The sequence below is a fragment of the Crinia signifera genome, chromosome 6 (assembly GCF_055691185.1).
Source record: "Crinia signifera chromosome 6, ASM5569118v1, whole genome shotgun sequence".
In the NCBI taxonomy this organism is placed as follows: domain Eukaryota; kingdom Metazoa; phylum Chordata; class Amphibia; order Anura; family Myobatrachidae; genus Crinia; species Crinia signifera.
In genome coordinates, this window is record NC_139222.1 from 158,545,195 (window position 1) to 158,563,999 (window position 18,805).

General features: G+C 43.7%; 2 protein-coding genes across 3 annotated transcripts in view; one reads left to right on the plus strand and one right to left on the minus strand.

Annotated features, from left to right (window-relative positions):
- LOC146008462 (phosphatidate phosphatase LPIN3-like) overlaps nt 1-2,515 on the plus strand; it is a 36,115-nt gene extending 33,600 nt beyond the window's left edge. For both annotated transcript variants that reach the window (XM_083147782.1, XM_083147783.1), the window contains one exon: nt 1,871-2,515. In XM_083147782.1, coding sequence (XP_083003908.1) covers nt 1,871-2,024 — 154 coding nt within the window. In that variant the 3' untranslated portion in view covers nt 2,025-2,515. The remainder of the gene's footprint in view (nt 1-1,870) is intronic.
- Nucleotides 2,230-14,602, minus strand: EMILIN3 (elastin microfibril interfacer 3). Its single transcript, XM_083147784.1, has 4 exons — nt 13,804-14,602; nt 13,080-13,202; nt 12,111-12,373; nt 2,230-8,694 (listed from the first exon to the last, which is right to left on the minus strand). The coding sequence occupies exons 1-4, from the start codon at nt 13,989-13,991 to the stop codon at nt 6,902-6,904; spliced, it is 2,367 nt and encodes a 788-aa protein (XP_083003910.1). The 5' UTR covers nt 13,992-14,602; the 3' UTR covers nt 2,230-6,901.
- Between the last annotated feature and the right edge of the window lie 4,203 nt (nt 14,603-18,805).

An 18,805-nucleotide genomic window follows, 5' to 3' on the forward strand; every position in this document is an offset into this window, starting at 1 on the left:
TCATCACAATAGTGATTTTATGGCACAAAATATACAGGATCAGTTAACACAATATAAAGCCTTAAGGTGCCCATACACTATGCAAATTCTCCGAAGGGAGAAGTCGCATACGATCCACCCTTAAACCGCCTGACAGCTGCTCTTTTACATACCATGCATCGTATACGATCCCACCAATTTATCAGACCAATCTGACTGAATGGATGAAAAGTGAATGAATGGCACTAGTGTATGACACCTTTAGACATGTGGCTCACTTTATTTACCTATATACATAGGCGTGCGCACGGGGGTGCCGGGGGTGCACAGGCACCTCCTAATGACCCTCACGATTGTGCGCAAAATGTATTAATCTAGTGTAAAATCCTGCAGCAGCACCCTGTTCCCGGCAGCGGCGGTCAGGGCTGTATTATTTGCCTGCTGCCACTGCCCTCCAGCCCACACACAAAGGAAAAGCAGAGCCGCAGCAGCCAGGTGGAGTGTGGCAGACCTGCAGCGCTGCTCCATTGCCCAGGTCAGCCCCGCCTCCATAGATGTCACTGCGCACGGCACCTCGCCGCCATAGATGTCACTGTGCAGTGCTGCTCCATTGCCCAGGTCAGCCCCGCCTCCATAGATGTCACTGCGCACGGCACTCCCACCCGCCTGCCCCGTCTGCCTGCTCAGCCTGATCATCAGTTTCAACAGGTCAGCTCAGTCACTCACTCACCTTACCTCACCGTTAGCAACTGAATTGCCACACTGAGTAGGCTGGCCGCAGCCAGTGTTCCTCCTAGGAATATGCTTTATTGGTGAGAGAAAAAATATAGTAATAGTAGATTAAACAAATGTGATAAATAAATGGTGGTGGGCAGGAGCTGCTGCAACCTGTTGGGGGAGATAGGGCCATGGGGAGAATGTGTTGTAACAAACTTACTGCTTGAATCATTAAAGGCTTCATTGGTTGGTACTGTAAAGCAGCATTTACATTTGCTAATGCCAATATTAGTGGCGGGGGGACAGCATCGGCAAGTGCATATACACTTGCCAATGCCGGGCACGAGGGTGGAGGGAGCGACAGTCATGCTGTAGCTGCAGCAGCTTGCTGACTCCCTTGTCTGAAAATGTGTAATGGGCATTACGGGCCTAGTAGGCACGCCCCTACAGTGGTGCACCCCCTAATAAAATGGGTACTCTTTACCTAGAACGGCTCCCAAGATTTGGATCTTGGGCATCGCAAGGTAAAAAATCACGTCGGTCGCATCGCATGCGACCAAAAAATCGCATGCGATGCGACCGACGCGATTACCGCAATTTCACATAGGGAACAATGTTAAATGGCCCACAGAGCCCAAATAGCCACCCTCAAGTGTGACGTGGATAGTGGGGGGTATGAAAAGGTCAGAGGACACGTACCGCCACCCCTCGCGGGCTCGCTGCGCTTGCCACGCTTCGGATTGACGTTGATCGTGGGGTGGCGTTAACAATTGGGGGGCCATTTCACACTTGAGGGTGGCTATTTGGGCTCTGTGGGCCATTTAACATTGTTCCCTATGTAAAATCGGGTCAATTGGGCCATTTAACATTGTTCCCTATCTAAAATCGCGGTAATCGCGTCGGTCGCATCGCATGCGATTTTTAGTCGCATGCGATGCGACCGACGCGATTTACATTTTAACATGCATTTCTATGTGAAATCGCGGGCATCGCATCGGTCGCATCGCATGCCATTATAATGGCATGCGATGTACATGCGATGCCCGCGATGGGCGCCGTTCTAGGTAAAGAGTACCATAAAATGTGCTGCGCACGCCTATGCCTATATACTATAGTTACCTATATACTATTCCTTTCCTAATGCCTAATTTATCATATTTTCCTCTCACTGCAGATACTCCGCTCTGAGTGACTTGGTGAATTTTATGTTCCCTCCTCCATCATCTCACTCGGTCTCAGCTCTGATCTCTCAGGAGTTTAGTGGCTTCTCCTTTTGGAGGGATCCGCTGACCAACCTTGGTGAAGAAGAACTTGCACTCATTTCCTAAAGACTTTATACCACTTTCTCATGTAAACTGTATGTCTATCCAGCAGCTAAATAAAGACATTAGAAATTCAAGACACCGTGTACCACTTCATGCTACTCAATCCACAGACGTACTGTAACAGCTCATACACTGCACCACTTATCAACATGGGCATATATCTCACCCCTCAGCAAGCCATACATAGCAAACATGGACACAAGACTAGTACACGTCAGAGACCTTTATTACATAACAAATAAAATTACTTTCTCCTCACTCGAATCCAACAAAATATTTTAATTGAAATTCATAAAACCTTATAACAATAATAATAACAACAACAATAATAATAATAAAACCTTATAATAATCAGAATCAATAACAATCAAAATACAAAAAAGCCTCAAATGTCTCTTATTTTCCTGTTTTCTTTAGATTGTACGTAAAAATAATATTATACATCTTAATAAAAGACCCACAAACGATCAGATACACACAGGCCGTGTTTTGCATGTTGTAGCTATTTGCCTTCTTTGAGGTTATGAACTGTTTGTGGAGGCAGCTACTTGGAATGCAACTATAGAGGAAATGTTTATATTACGGATGTTATGAGCTGCTGACAACCAGGGAATGCCAGAGCCAAAATGTCCTGTCAGCAGCCCTTGAGGGTGCCAGTAAGCATGGCCCTGTAGGAGTCTGCGGAATAAAATAACACGGGGCTAGGCATGCCATCATGTGTACTGCTCGGTGACTCTTGGGTACAAACAACAGTTGTTTGACAAAAACAAATATCATTGATGACAAGTCTCTATTCCAGGAATTCCCAACCTCGGTCCTCAAGGCACACCAACAGTGCAGGTTTTAGTGATCTCCAGGCTTGAGCACAGGTGACTTTATTAGTACCTGAGTGATTCTGATTAAACCATCTGTGCTGAAGCCTGGATATCACTAAAACCTGCACTGTTGGTGTGCCTTGAGGACCGTGGATGGGAAAGCCTGCTCTATTCCATGAGAATTTAAAAGACTTCAGTTTAATTTAAAACAAAACAAAGTCACCAAAACAAAGTTGTTATTATGATAAGACTGCATGCTCATGGGATATTGGTTGAGCAAACAGCATGGCTACTAGCACCGCTTGCATGTATGAGGTGCCATGATTACAGGAATGGGAAAATATATTTATGAACAATTGTGGCCAGCCTCCATGAAGTTTTCAAATGTAAGTGGATCGCTTACACAAGTATTGTACTTCTTTATTTGGGCCCAGCTGAGCCGTGGTAATCACTGTGCAAACAGCCCAATCCCTCTCCAAAACCCATTACCGAAAATGTACCCCATAGACTACAATGGCTTATGCTAGTTAAAGATGGTGATAGCCAGGTGGGGTCATTCTCAGCTATGATCATATATACTTTTTTTTTCAATATATTTTCTACAAGTATTTGCATTAACTGCTGTGTATTTATTGAAATAAAATGATACAAAACATGGGGGTTTAGGACTTTAACTTACAAGATAAGCCTGAATTTTAGAAAACATGATGCAGTAACAAAAGGTTTATGATATATTTGATAGGGAGAAAACAAACCAATTTCTGGTAGAAGCAAACAGAGAAGAAGAAATAAATTGCATTTAACAGGAACGTTGGTACATTTGGTACATTCGCACGATTCAATTTGCTATTTTCAGCAGAGCAAAAGGCTAGTTTGGCATTCGATTATTATTGCAAGTTTTCACTTTTTTATTTTTACCAAATATATAGTATACCGGGTTTTTTTTAGGCCAAATTTTTCCCTAATTGTTTTATTAAGTGTCCATGTTAATTTTTCATTGTTCATATTTAATTATTTTTCTTTCATACACTAAATGGTTTTTCGGAATAAAATTTAACAGGGTTAAGCTGTGTGGACCTGAGGTTTTCCTGTGTTGCATTTATCACCGGCTGAGCCAAATGTACATGACCAGGTGGCTATGGGAAACACCAGAAACATATTGTAAAGGGAAACAGTTTTCAATAAGTAGCTGGTCCCTGGGTCGACAATGTCTAGGTTTACTACTATTGACCATGTCGGCCTAAAGCTTGTGCCAACCTGTCAATGTCAACCTTAGGTCTGTCGACCATTCTTAGGTGTCAGCCTAGTCACTTTTGACCATTAGTGGTGGACCTAGTGACTATCAACTTAGACATTGTATATATTCTGGTGCAGATGTTTTAAGCCTGGCAAAGAGAAACGGTGGAGATAAAAATAAAGGAGATAACGCACCAGCCAATCAACTGCGTTTGAAAAATTACAGTTGGGCGTTGATTGGTTGGTGCGTTATCTCCTGTCATATTATCTCCACTTTTTCTCCACTTCATCTATGCCCCTCTTTACCATAACCTTTTCACTAATGTCCCCATTATGTTCCCAGTGAATTAACCTTGTAATTGACACTGAAACACAATCTAGGCAAGTAGATAATAAAATCACATAGGTCAAGTGAGTGATTTTAGCACTTAATCCCCACTGTGATACATCAGTTGTTCTGCAAGTGGTACTTATGCTAAATAATACAAGGTTTGCAAGTAATCTATGTGCTTTTGTTATCTACTAGTGCTTTCTGGGGAGTCCTACTATTAACCTCACTAGTATGTGTAGCGGACCTGGCGGTGCTGTTGTTTAAGCCTGGCTTAGGCTGGATATAATATCTATCTTGGTTCATTGTGAGTGTTTACTATACCGGTATAACTATCTATAATGAAAAAAAAAAACTATCATAATACTAGAAAGTACATTATTATCGCGCCTGCATTCCAGTAATGGTAAATGGAAAAGGTCCGGATAACTGCTCGATACTCCAATACTACATGCTGATGATTAACAGTCCTATAGCAAGCCGACATTCACTAAATGTCACAAATTATCATGTTGATATGGTTAAAATGTCAACATCATAAATAATGAGACAAGGAAAATGTCAACACGGACAGCATGTTGACAAAGTGAAAATGTCACTATTAGGCCCGCGAGGGGGTTAAACGGCGGGGATCGCAGAAAACAAACGATCCTCGCTGTTTAAAAGGAATTGAAAGACATAAACACTGATATTGGTACAAAGTAAAGCCCCATTAACACTAGGCGACCCTGGCCACAGCTGATATAGTTAACAGTATCGGCCATGGGTAGCTGATATTGAGTACACCCTGAATGATATTGGTAAACAATATCGTTCAGTGACGTCTCCAGGAACAATTGAACTTGCAGGTCGTTTGGCTATATAGCCAATTGACCTGCATGTTCAGCAGAAGGGCGGGGGCGTTAATGATGTGCAAGAGCGTGCATCTTTATCGATACTGAGTGTACACACTAGACAATATTTTGAAATATATCATTCAGAAGCCCCTTTCTGAGCGATTTCTTTTACAATATCCTCTAGTGTGTATAGAGCTTAAAAGGGAGAGACTTAAATTTAAAGATTTAACAACTTCATCCAACAACAATACATCAGTTGTACAATGAAAAGGTAGATTTAGCCAAGAAATTAAGACTTGATCTTTATTTTATCATGTACAACTGTCCAAAACAGTATATTGGCCTTTGAAACAGGTGAATACAATATTCAGTGTATATTGGAATGAAGAGACTCTACTCATTTATGGAGAAGATTGCTACCAGTTAATACCCAGAGTTCCACAAAGCATTTATCTCTGAAAAAAACAAACAACCATTGCACATCTTCTAGTAAAAGTGGTAGTGGGTAGACACAAATATTTATACTGTCATCCCTGTTTACATTCATTTTATTTGCAATAGAAATGAAGTAAAATGCTCAGTATTAGCGAAAGTTGTATAAGGTTTAAACACAATTATACTATATATCCCGAATTAGTATAAATGACATCTAGAACATTTTGGTATTTCACATACTAGAAAGCATTTGTCCATTTTGTTGACCTATGCATTGCCTGGAAAAACATACTCCACTGTATATTTTTACAATGTTATAGATAGATTCACTATATAAAGTAGTTAACTTTAAATTTAGTGGTCTTTCCATGGGAAAAAGAATAAACAGTTTCTGGAAAGAAAGAGTTAATAGGCACACGTAGTTCTTAAAACATCCAGTAGGAGGAGTGTGTGTACAATGGAACAATGCAGCGAGTCAATCAGTATGTCACACACGGTATGATGACTATGACGTGTGATCAGTTTATATGTTGTGTAATCTGACTGTATCATATAAGTGTAGATCAATCTGATCAAATATGGGAACTGTTTTGTTTATTGTGTATTTTTTATTATTACATTATTTTTTCTTTGTCACAGGTGGTGTTACTTTGGTAAAATTTATTAGTGAAGTATACTGAATCTGAAACGCCAGTACAAGTCTTGCTAGTCACATATATCTATAGATATAAGGATGATTAAATTGAACATTTTGACATTGCAAGTAATTAACCCTATACTGCTAATGATTTCAATTTCAAATATAGCATTATGTTGCTTGTTTGCATTGCACACAGGTCCTCTCACTAGTCACAAGATCACATAAACTGGGGAGTAACAACAGGACAAATAGTGCGTAATGAGTAAGGCTAGGTTCAGATAGGCACGGAGATAAGACCGATGCCAACCACACATCACAAGTAACAAGAAGAGAGATATCACATAAGGGAAATCCAGTCTTTTTTATATTAATAATGCCCTAGCACCATATTTATCCCAGGATTGTCACATTATCTCATACTGACAAAGTGACATTGCAAATGTATCCTCCCAAACTGACTTAGCTGCCCCAAATCAAAGGACTAAAGTTTTTTTTTATTAGGTCCACTCTTGTATTTCCACTTGGGCGTTTTGCTTTCCAGTTTTTATAATTATGGATACCCATTGTTCTTTCATACTTCCAATCGCTAATTATTTTCCTCCAGGAGTGTCTTGCGTGGTGGGTGGTAATGCCAAGCTTGGTGCCTGTTGGTTGATTCTACTTAGCTCATGTCTAAGACTTTCCAGACCATGCTCATGGGAAGCTAGTGTACTGTTGACTTGCTCCAGGTAGCCAATTAAACCTGTTTCCTGAGCCCCACAAGCCCCTTCCATCTGTGCTACCCTATGCTCAAACCCAGTCATCTCTCTTTGAAGTTCACGAGACAAAGTTTGGCAACTTCCCATTTGTCCTGAGAGACGTGCTTTCATCCTTTCCATGTCCCCACGCAAGCCTAGTAGCTGTGCGCGGCTGGAGCGTATTTCAGAGCGCTGTCCATCCACCTGGCCTTGCACAGAGACCAATTCCTCAGTTATCCGACTCCCACGCTCCTCTACAGTCGAGTTGACTTGGACCACTGTATCAGCAAATCTACTTACAGTCTCCTCCAAACCATGAATGGAACGTCCAACACTCCTCAGGTTAACTTGAAGTAGAGTAATCTCACCTTCCAGTGCTTCCTCCCTTTGTCTTTCAATTTGTTTCTTTATTCCCAAAATGGTATTATTAAGGTGTCCTAGTTGTTTTTGAACATTCTGGTTCTGCGTATGACACTTTGAGAGCTCAGTGTGAAACTCTATTAGAGATTCTCCACCAGGTGCAGAACATCCAGCAGCACACAACTCCTCTACAGCAGTAAGTCGGCTCTGCATTCCTTCCAAGTTCTCAAGGCCCTCCCTTCGTATAACAGACAAATGTGCATCCAACAGTGGCATCACCGATCCATCCAAAGCCAGGGGAGCCGAGGCATTGGTGAGCTCACCAACAGCTGTTAACAGCCTCTCTTCCAAGACTCTAACCTTGTCATCTACAGAGGCTCTTACCCCATCCAGCTCAGATAACAAGTGTCCTGTTTCTCCTCCATCCTGGCAACATCTCCTAACACCTTCCTCAGTGAGGTTTAGTCTGCCCTCCACTTCATCTATTCTCACTCCAAACTGAGGTTCCAAAACAAGCCGGGTCAGTTCTACATCCACCCTTTGGCTAAGGGTGTGGTGCTCCTCAGTTAGCTGACGCATACTACGTTCCAGTTCCTCTACACGTCTGCTGAGGTCTTCCAAACGCCCACAGCAGCCTTCTGGTGCACTTAGTCCCTGCACCTTGGCACCTAACATGGACATTTCCCTCTGCATTGTGACTTCACGCCCATCCATTTCCTGCTGAATTCTTTGACTTGCTGCCTGCTCAACATCTTGGCATTGCTTCTGCACTGCCTGAACTTTGACATCACAATTCCCCTGGATTTTCTGTAGTCGAGCCTCTATTCCATCAAGTAGTTTGGCCTGAGACTCTGCAAGCTTTCCCTCTAAATACTGCTCTAGGATTTCAGTGGAGGTAAGTGGAGAAGGTCTTGCAGCCTCTAATAAGTGTTGGAGCTGTGCTTCATGGCCCATCACCATCCCATTCACCTCCTCCAAAAGCTCTGTTTTTGATCTCAGGATCTCACTCACCTCAGCCACTTTCCCAGTCAAGTCCCCGGTAACATGTGGTGCCTCAGCCAAAGTATCTGGAATAACGCCAAATCCCACAGAGGACTGTGAAGATGAACCAGGACCACTCACTAATGAACCAATCATCTTGCTGGTGTCCTCCTGGATTGTAAGGCGCAGAGAGTCTCCCAGGCCGCTTACTACACCCTGCAAGCTGTCATAAGACTGAGATAGGCGTCTGACTTCTTCTTCCACGCGATCTAAACGTTCACCAAACATGGGTGACAGTTTTCTGCCTGTAGAAAAAGCAAACATGGTAGCACTGTAGCCAATAAAGCAGTAAATATATAAGTGTATTTGGTACCTGACCATACAGAGTATTCTTAGCATGCCTATACTCAGGGCTATTTTTGTGCAGGCTCCAGCAGGAACTGTGGCCCTTATTCTAGTTCACTCTTTCTGACAAAATATTTCTTAGATGGACAAAACCATGTGCACTGCAGGTGTGGCAGGTGTAAAACCCCACCCAAATCTAATTATCTCTGCACAAGTAACACCTGCCTCACCTGCAGTGCACATGGTTGTGTCCATCTGAGGAATATTTTGTCAGAAAGAGTGAACTAGAATAAGGGCCACAGTTCCTGCTGGAGCCTGCACAAAAATAGCCCTGCCTATACTATTAGTTAATTCCCTGTTTACCAGCCATCCCGGGCAACATCACAGTAATGCCAGTCAAATTTTTTCAACTGCAAATTGCAGCTGATTAATTTTAGTGAGTACACCAGTGCTTCCCAAACTGTGTGCCATAGCACCCTGGAGTACCACAAAGCATTTGCAGGGGTGCCCTGGGTTGATGGTTCATAGCCAATTAAAATTTATATATGGTCAGTGTAATAGGCAAAACCAGTGCTTGTAAAGAAAGGAGGAAGGTTGACAGGGTCAATAAGTCGACGTGAAAAAATATATATGAGCCAATTTATTGAAAACGTGAATTCTCGCCACGCTTCATTGCACTTTGCACAGGTTACTATAACCAATAGTAGTCTACGTGGATGTTAAATTGTGTTGATAATATGTGTGTCAGCCTTTGTCATATTGGCCTTTTGAATCTGTCGACCTTTTGACCCTGTTGTCCTTTTGAATATCAAACCATTTGTAGTCGCACTATTGATGGTCTATCTTTTACTGTACAACTATCAACCAGATACTAGTTTTGTTTTGTACTTTTTACTAGGTTGATCAGACTTTAATGGCAATGCTTTTTTCTGCTGAAGTGCAAAAAGTGCATTCCCAGCTTGTGCAATGGAAACAGACATGCCCCCCACACACACCCACACACAATGAAGTTGCCAGCTCATGTGCTTATCATGGTTGCAAAGTGTGCTGATGGGACAATAATGTATCTACAACAATTGTATACATCCAGATCTGTTAGAATATTTTTTATAGACAAATTGGCTAAAAATGAAAACATGTACAGTACAAAATATACTGAAGTAATAAGACATAAAAGACATGAATGAGCCAACAATTGAAAAAATATACAACGTATGTGAGATAGAATCACAAATGCCATATGTTATGATAACAACAATGGAAATATGTGTGAAATGCTTCTTTGAATAAATATTGTATGTTTTTATTGGTAAGTGTAATAAAAAAATAAATTCTCACTTTGTGGTTAAACCAAAATGTTTTATTAGCATAGTAGGCCCAGGGCCGGTGCCACCAATAGGCAGGTCTAGGCATTTGCCTAAGGCGCCGGCCACTGGAGGGCGGTACTGAAAACCTTACTCTGTTTAATTCAGTCCCTTGGTTTATTTGAGCATTATGTGAGGTCATTGACGTCAACGGTGGGGGGGTGGCCCGGAGTGGGGGGGGGGCAGCGCTGGAGCTAATGCTGCCTCCTCCCTATAGTGTGAACAGGACCCGGGTCGCTTGACCTGGGTTACCCATTCACACTGCCCATCAACCTGGGTCCGACCCAGGTAAAACCCTTCTTTTAACCCGGTTCGGAATGCCGGGTTGCTAAACCCAGGATTTTTTAAAAGGCCCTTTCACAGGGCACAGTGACCCGGGTGGACCTGGGTTATTTGCGCTGTGTGAAACGGGTATTTGTGACACTGGCCTGACAAATCTACAGACTGCCTTCAGCACTTGTCATTTGTGAATCAAAATAACAAGGGGAGCTGTGAAAAGCTACTGTCTATTGAAATGTATTTTATAAATATTATCTGGATTCCTATGCCGAAATCTGTATTACATGCTTCATAACCACCATGAGACTGTACAGCTTTGTACAGTTTCATGGCAGTTATGACAAATGTGAGCGGCAGTGATCTTATAAGATACCACTATATAAACATAGTCTTATCTATGCCATGTTCTACCTTGAGAGTGTGCAAAGATGCAAATACATCTCCTACAGCAGTGATGGCCAGCCTTGACACTCCAGCTGTTGTTGAACTACACATCCCAGCATGCCCTGCACCAGTTTTACTATTTGGCCATGCTAAAAAACTGATGCAGGGCATGCTGGGATGTGTAGTTTAACAACAGCTGGAGTGTCAATGTTAGCCATCACTGTCCTACAGTATACTAATGACAAACAGTGCTCTGGGGTAATCATGGCTGAACAGTGGCAAACGTGCAAGCTCCTGCATACATCTGATCAATCACCAGAGGCACTGTATATTAGACCTAATTAAGCATGGATACTAATCAGCAAATTTGCAGTGGACTGTGAGGAGAAAGCTGCCATTCAGTCTGAAAGAAAAAATGTCCGGTGCAAAATTGTGAATGGATTGGTAAGCGATATCCATGCGCAAATAAATTAGCAATACCCAAAACATCGAATAGATATTGCTGCCTGTACAAATCTGAGTCGGTCTGAGGCTATCGCTAAACTGTGACTGAGACAGGCTGTAAGTTGTCAGCAATGATGACAGAGACTCTCCTCAAAAACTCCTGGGCACCCCTTTTATCAAATACACCCATAAAATGACAGGTTTCCAACCGCCGGCTTCCTGTCACTCAAATTAAAACTACAAAGTGTTTGTGATCCATGGGCCTAATTCAGACCTGATCGCAGGAAAATCTGTTCTCTAAATGGGCAAAACCATTTGCAATGCAGGTGAGGCAAATGTAATTTGTGCAGAGAGAGAGAGAGAGAGTTAGATTTGGGTGGGGAGTATTGGAACTGATATCAGAAGTGCAATGTGAAAATAAAGCAGTCAGTAATTACCCTGCACAGAAACAAAATACCCCACCCAAATCTAACTCTCTCAGCACATGTTACATCGGCCCCACCTGCACTGTACATGGTTTTGCCTATATTGAGAATTTTGCCTATTAGGTTTGAATTACGCATCATGCGCACTTTTAGTCACTAGATCCCATCACACACGCGCAGTGCACACGATACGCATGAGCAGTTGTTGGATAATCGCTTGATTTTAGTTTCAATCTATTGTGTCAGCTTCAGAAAAAAGGGTTGAACCACAACTTGGGATGAATAGTGAGAAATATATTTGAGTGGAAGGAATTTAATGTAGTACAGATTACTTACATGGGAAACAATTAATAAATGTGTGAATAATTGTTGGCAAATGCTTAGTAAGCTTATAAGCTGTTTAATGGCAATAATTAATAAAAGCTGGCTAGTTCTGGTTTAAAACATTACCATATGTATGAGAATAACAATTTTTCTTACCATAACCACTTTTCTTTTGAGATGTAGGAGGGTCAGGGAGAGTCTCTGTTTGCAGTTTGGGATGGGGAGGTGGAGTCTTCAGTGGAGGGAAAAGCTTCTGCCCTAGAGAAGCTTTGGGTCCCATGTGAGGTGGAAAGTAACCAGGCTGGACAGCAGGTCCATCTTGGCAGGAATCCCCTGAAAGGCCAGGACAACAGCGCCACTGCAGTTCAGTCACTACCTTGTATCCAACCTTGTACTTGGGTCTGAAGAGCGTTCTGTATCTAAAATGAAACAGACACAGGTAATAAGACTGGAACCTGACTCCCTTTCCGTCACTGCAAGGTCTGTGGATCTTTAAGTTCAGCAGGAACCAGCTTTACAGGACTGCTGTCAGTTCTTAGCAACTATTAGCAGGACACACAGTGCTATACAATTGAATATTAGAAAAAGAACCAAGTGACAAAATGAACTTCTGAATGATGAAGAAATATGTACACATAGTAGATTTATTTAGCATGGCATTATGATGCCGTAACCCACACCTACCAGATCATACTGACATTTTTCTAGAGTATTTTGCAAACACTGCAGCAACCACTACATTAGAAAACAATCACAAATGACACATATTGATAATGCAATTTTCTGAAGTACAATAAACAATAGGTGCTATGAGTCTAATTCAGATCTGCATGCAAGCTGCTTATATGCACTAATGCAGCAGCACCCACTTAGATCTCCTTGCTCAAATAGTCATCATCATCATCATCAAAGCCCCCCCCCCCCCCCTTCAATTTGGAAATGTACAAATGCCCTGTTACTTCTCAGTTATATCCATTTGTCTGAGATGTGTATTACATGCCTGTAAATCCATGTGCTCAGCAATGAAGCATGTGAAAAATGGATTTGCATGTCTCTGAATTGACCCCCAAAATAAAATTATTTTAGATTTGTGCCACTATTGACAGTATGCTCTTCTGCACTTACACAACTGTTCCTGGGCATTTGGGTCCCCAGCTGCACTTCAGGTACTCAGCCTTGATATATGGTTCTGTGCCATCCTGCTGTGTGCAGGTCACATTCTTCTCAACAACATACACACAGTAATTCCTGCAGCAGAAAGGGGTGGGGGAAAGGACAGCAAGAAGGGGACATGAAGGGGGAAAGGAGAAGAAATACATTAGCTGAACACCCACTATCAGCATACATGTGTGCACGTGTGTGTGTGTGTGTATATATGTGTGTGTGTGTGTGTGTGTGTGTGTGTGTGTGTGTGTATATACACACATCTCTACACATAAATAGAGATACATAGGTAAATATAGCTATAGAATACTGTTACTGACTGCATCCTCATTAATAAGATATTAGAAGGCCATGCTGTGTGCTGGGCACTGTCAACAAAGAGAGATACAATTTTGCTACATTATTCCAGGCAGAGTGCCAGAAACTAGTAGGAACAAGACACCCAGTGAAAGGGTAGTTATTACAGGTCTGTATCATGATGTTACATATTGTTACACTAATAACATGCTTCAGTGATATAAATCCGCAATCTTACACAAATAAGATACACACTTGTGTCCTGAGTAATTAAGATAATGCTCCAAATGCCTTGCAAGTGCTCCTACAAGCAGCATCACATATACAGTAAGGGAGCTCCCAGCAAGTCAGTCCATGTGCCTGCAGACTGAACATGCAGGAGACTTACCTGTGCTTGCTGATGGGTTTGCCATAGGCGTGAGGATGAGGAGGATGAGAGGTATACAAGTTGTGAATAAACCTTCCAGAGACAGGTGGGGAGTAGTATGTCCCCTTGGCATCTACTAGGCTGAGTATCCCGCATAACAATGCAGAGAGGGAACATGGAAGCAAGCTCCTGAGCAGCCGGTCTTGCATTCTTCCACACAGCCCGAACTTGGGGCACTGAGGAGTACAGGGACGGTAGATGGAGGTGACAGCTCGGACCAGTGACGATGTAACGTGTCTCTGTCCTTTCTATAGGGGTCTCTGTTCTCCGCCGCACATTCCAGGGATATCTGACAATTAGAGGGGACTCTCGCAGTCTCCTCTGTCTGACGGTCTCTGAGTACAGCCTACAGCAGCCACCTCCAGGTGCACATAGCACAGTAACACACAGGCTTTTGTCCTAGTCTCAGAGATGGAGACTGGTGGCAAGTCTCTGGTGGCCCAGTAGCTGCTCTCTTCTGTCACTTTCTCATCACACTGTGACACTTGCTCCTCTCTGGGTGTCAGTGGCTGTATCACTGCGTGTGATAGGACAGGGTAGCTGCCTCACACAGACACTGCTTCCATCTCCTTCTTCTCTGCTCCTCACTTCCCCTGTGATGACTTATTCTCACTTTTACTTTTATAATTCTTTATTTTGCATCCTCTCCTCTCGGTCAGTCCTTACACCTCTGCACCACCACTTTCTCCAGTCTTCCACTCTCCCCCTGTCCCTGTCAGCTCCTCACAGCTCCCTCTATACCCCGGACTTGTTGGAGGGGAGGGGGTCACTGGGGTGGAGTGAGAGGAGGAGACTGTGTGATTAGAATAATATACCCCCCTACCCCTTTCCTGGAGCAGTGTTACCTCTGCCAGCAGCAACATGAGACATAGGCTGGCACTGTGTGTCCCATTCACTGCTGCACAGTAAGCGTGCACACTGCAAATACAACATTCTTGTTTGAAATGTTGAACAATTTAGTCATATCCACTATTGTTGCCACCTCATCCTGACACATGTAGAATATGTATAATGTACAGGAACTTGTGCTGCATACAGTAATATATGCTACAACAGCAGAATGTGTTTTTTCAATCTGTAGTTTCTTTTTTTTTAGGCAACACTCTAAAAAGCTGTTGCAATAGATCTTAACATATCTGCATTCATAAATACATAGGAGGATGGATTTACAATAGCCATTTGTAAATCACTATTGAGTTTTCATCTTTGAGTGTATTTTATAAAAACAGCAGCATAAATGCTCTTTTCTTATATCCCAGAGGCGTATTTCTGGGAGGCAATGGAGTCATCTGCCAGGCTCCTGCTCCCAAGGGGGCACCTCTCTTCACCTGGGAGCTTGAATCAGTTAATTGAAAGCCATCTATAATGCTTCTGTGGCTGACTCCCCCTCCTAACAACAAGTGTCACACCCTGTATTAGAACCCATGACCTGCTTTACTGGATATAGACACCTTACTGAGTAAACTATTTGGGGGGGAACCAATATTTATCTTGCTTCCGGGCAACTGGGACGAATTTATGCCACTGTTATATCCTGTGTTATTAAGTGCCCTTAATGAGCAAGGAGGAATATGAATTTAGAGGCCTGCTAATTGTAAGAGTTGGGTCTCCGGTGGATTGAGGAAATTCCTTGTTAATAGCTCAATGGGTGTACGAGTGAGCCTAGATTACACTTAAGCAGATTATTTGCATTAAATAATAGGATACAGTTGTGCTGTTTAGTTATGTGTCAGTGGTGAGAAAGCATATTATAATATCCTTCAAACCAAACAAATTGCACTTCAACGCCTTTCAACAAAATAAAAGAACACACAAAATAAACACAGTTCTGAAGTCCCTTCAGTGTAATGCCCCAGAATCTGTAATGCTTTATACCAGGCATGTCCAAAGTCCGGCCCAGGGGCCGATTGCGGCCCATGCTGTCATTTAAAGCGGACAGCAGCCTCCAGCTAGAAGCGGGTGGAGCATCAGATGCGGGACACACAGCACTAAAGGTGGGGCCCCAGCGAGCGCGCCTTTACCTTGCTGTCTGCAGCAGTGAGGAGGTGCCGGCCGCCACTGTGAGATGTGTTTGGTGACTTTCGGGTGAGTATGCATCCAACCCCTGCAGCTGCAATTGTATATCACCCTCCTCCACAATCACAGTGACATCAGTGTGCGGGGAGGGGGTGCAACAAGGGGGTAGCTTGTTCCCGTAACATGCAGAGTAGAGGAGGGCGGCAGCGGGAGCCCAAGCATCTCCTGTCCTTGCAGTTCCTGCTTTGCCTCTCCATCCTCTGGCTCACACAAGGGGCTGGGAACATACAGAGAAGGGAGGGGGCGGCAGGGGGACATACAGTCAATGGGGGCAGAGTTGGGGACATACAGTGAAGGAGGGTCAGGCTGGGGGACATACAGTGAATGGAGGCAGTGATGGACATTCAGAGAAGGAGGCAGGCTGTGGGACATAGTGAATGGGAGTTATACAGTGAATGGGAGTCATACAGTGAATGGGGGCAGATTGGGGGACATACAGAGAAGGAGGGTCAGGCTTTGGGACATACAGAGAATGGAGGGTCAGGCTTTGGGACATACAGTGAATGGAGGCAGTGATGGACATTCAGAGAAGGGGGGACAGGCTGGGGGACAGAGTGAATGGGTGCAGAGTGGGGAACATACAGTGAATGGTGGACATACAGTGAAGGAGGAGCAGGCTGGGGGATATACAGAGAAAGATGGTCAGGCAGGGGAATATACAGTGAAGGGGGCAGAGTGGGGGACATACAGTGAATGGGGGCAGACTGGAGGAAATACAGAGAAGGGGGGGCAGTCTAGGGAATACACAGTGAAGGGGCAGGCTGGGGGACATAAAGGGAATTGGGCAGAGTGGGGGACCATTCTGATGAGATTAATGATTCAAAGAACGTCAGGCTGAATGGTCGGCCCCCCACATTTTCACCTCACCAAAACTGGCCCCATCGTCGCAAAAGTTTGGACACCCCTGCTTTATATTTTATCTTTAGGTGGCCATAATACTACTCCGACTTCTTGAAGCAGTGTACGACCATCCGATCCCCGCAAGCCGCCCTGCCGGTTGCATGTGATACATCGAAAATAGTTTTTTTAAATGCAATGTAGGATTCCTGGGTTAGGATGCAACAACATCATTTAGAGTAACTCTGCCTACTGTGCGGAGTACTAGGTAAGACCTGATAGGGGCAAGGTCCTAGTCCTTGGGAGCAGGTACGGGGGAGCGGGGACCAGAGACCGGAGAGCAGGGTCCTGTCCGTGGGAGCTGCAGAAGGGGTAGAGAGGTGGCGGGGAGCGGGGGCCGGTCCAGCTGCAGGAGGAGTAGTGGGCTGCGGCAGGACTGGAGAGGTAGCGGCAGGCAGGGAGTGGGGACCGCATAACAGAGTCCGGGTAGCGGCGAGTGGGAGAATAGGAAACATCCTATGCAAAAGACTGGGCGGCCGCTGATTGGCCGAGATCGCAGCCAATCAGCGGCCACCCTGCCCGCCCCCACTTTTAAATACGATGTTTCCTATTCTCCTGCCCTACCCAGACTCTGGTATGTGGTCCCCACTCCCCGCCTGCCGCTCCCTCTCCAGTCCTGCCTCTAGCCCACTACCCCTGCAGCTGGACCGGACCCTGCTCTCTGCCACCTCTCCTACTACTACTACTAGCTCACTACCCCTTCTTCAGCTCCCACAGACCGGAGCGGACCCTGCTCTCCGGTCTCTGGCCCCCGCTCCCCCGGACCTGCTCTCTGCCGGCTGCACATAAGATTAATCTTATGTGCAGACCGTCCAACATCCAGATCTGATCCGATGCGCACGGGACCACGCATCGGATCAGATCGGATGTCATACCCTACATCTCGTAATTTCACCCGATTTCTCTGCCCAATACTCCAGAATTGGGTGAAATCGGGCCCAAATTGCGTAGTGTATGGGGGCCTTAGGAGTATACAATAGATAGCCTATAGTGTACGATTTAGATGGGAGAGAGTCAAAAAGAAAAAAAAATTACTTTCTGGGGAAAAATTAATAGGATGAGAGATTTGAAACGTGAGAGATTTGGTAAGAAATCTCCAGGTTTTTTTAAAGCAGCAATCATTTAGGGTGCATACACACTGTACAATTTTTTTGACCAATTTGGTTGAAAGACATTTCCATTGAACCCAGTGTCCTGGACTAAAGATGTTGACGAAAGATATTGACGACAGACGAAAGAAGAAAGATCTACTGTAGCTACAGTTTATAGGCTCTTTTTGAAAGATATTCAAATTGAGCTGCATGCACAGTTGACGAACAATCTTGATGAACAAATGGCGGGTATGCGCATCATCATTCATCGTTTGTTTGTTGACAATATCTTTTGTCAACATCTTCCGTCCAGGACACTGGGTTCAATGGAAATGTCTTTCAACCAAATTGGTCAAAAAAATTGTACAGTGTGTCACTGCAAAACCAATTTGATTTTGAAGTATAAATAGTTGCCAAAAAACTGGAGATTTCTTACCAAAACTCTCACTTTCTATATCTCTCATCCTATTAAATTTCACCCTCTATATCAGTGGTCCCAGCATGCCCTGCCACAGATTTTATATTATGGATTGCTAAAACTGAGGCAGGGCAGCTGGAGGACCATGAGTTTGACAATGCTGCTCTATATCATACCTATGGAACTGTAGCAGAAACTCAGTATATGCTACTGCTGTTGTGGTCATGGTTTGAACCATTGGCTGTGTAACTAAAAACTTCTTTGCATTTGTGATTGAGGCTGCGAGAGATTGGACAACAACATGTTTTTAAAACATAATGTTTTAAAATATCAAGTCAAAATAATAAGTTATAGCCAAATACTACGTTATTGATATGGGCCTGTATACGGTGGTACACCATACTGGCACTTACAAACTTCAGGTGACATTTAAGAGGATGCAATTTTTTGTCATTTTTAAATCCCCCCAATATCGCACTTT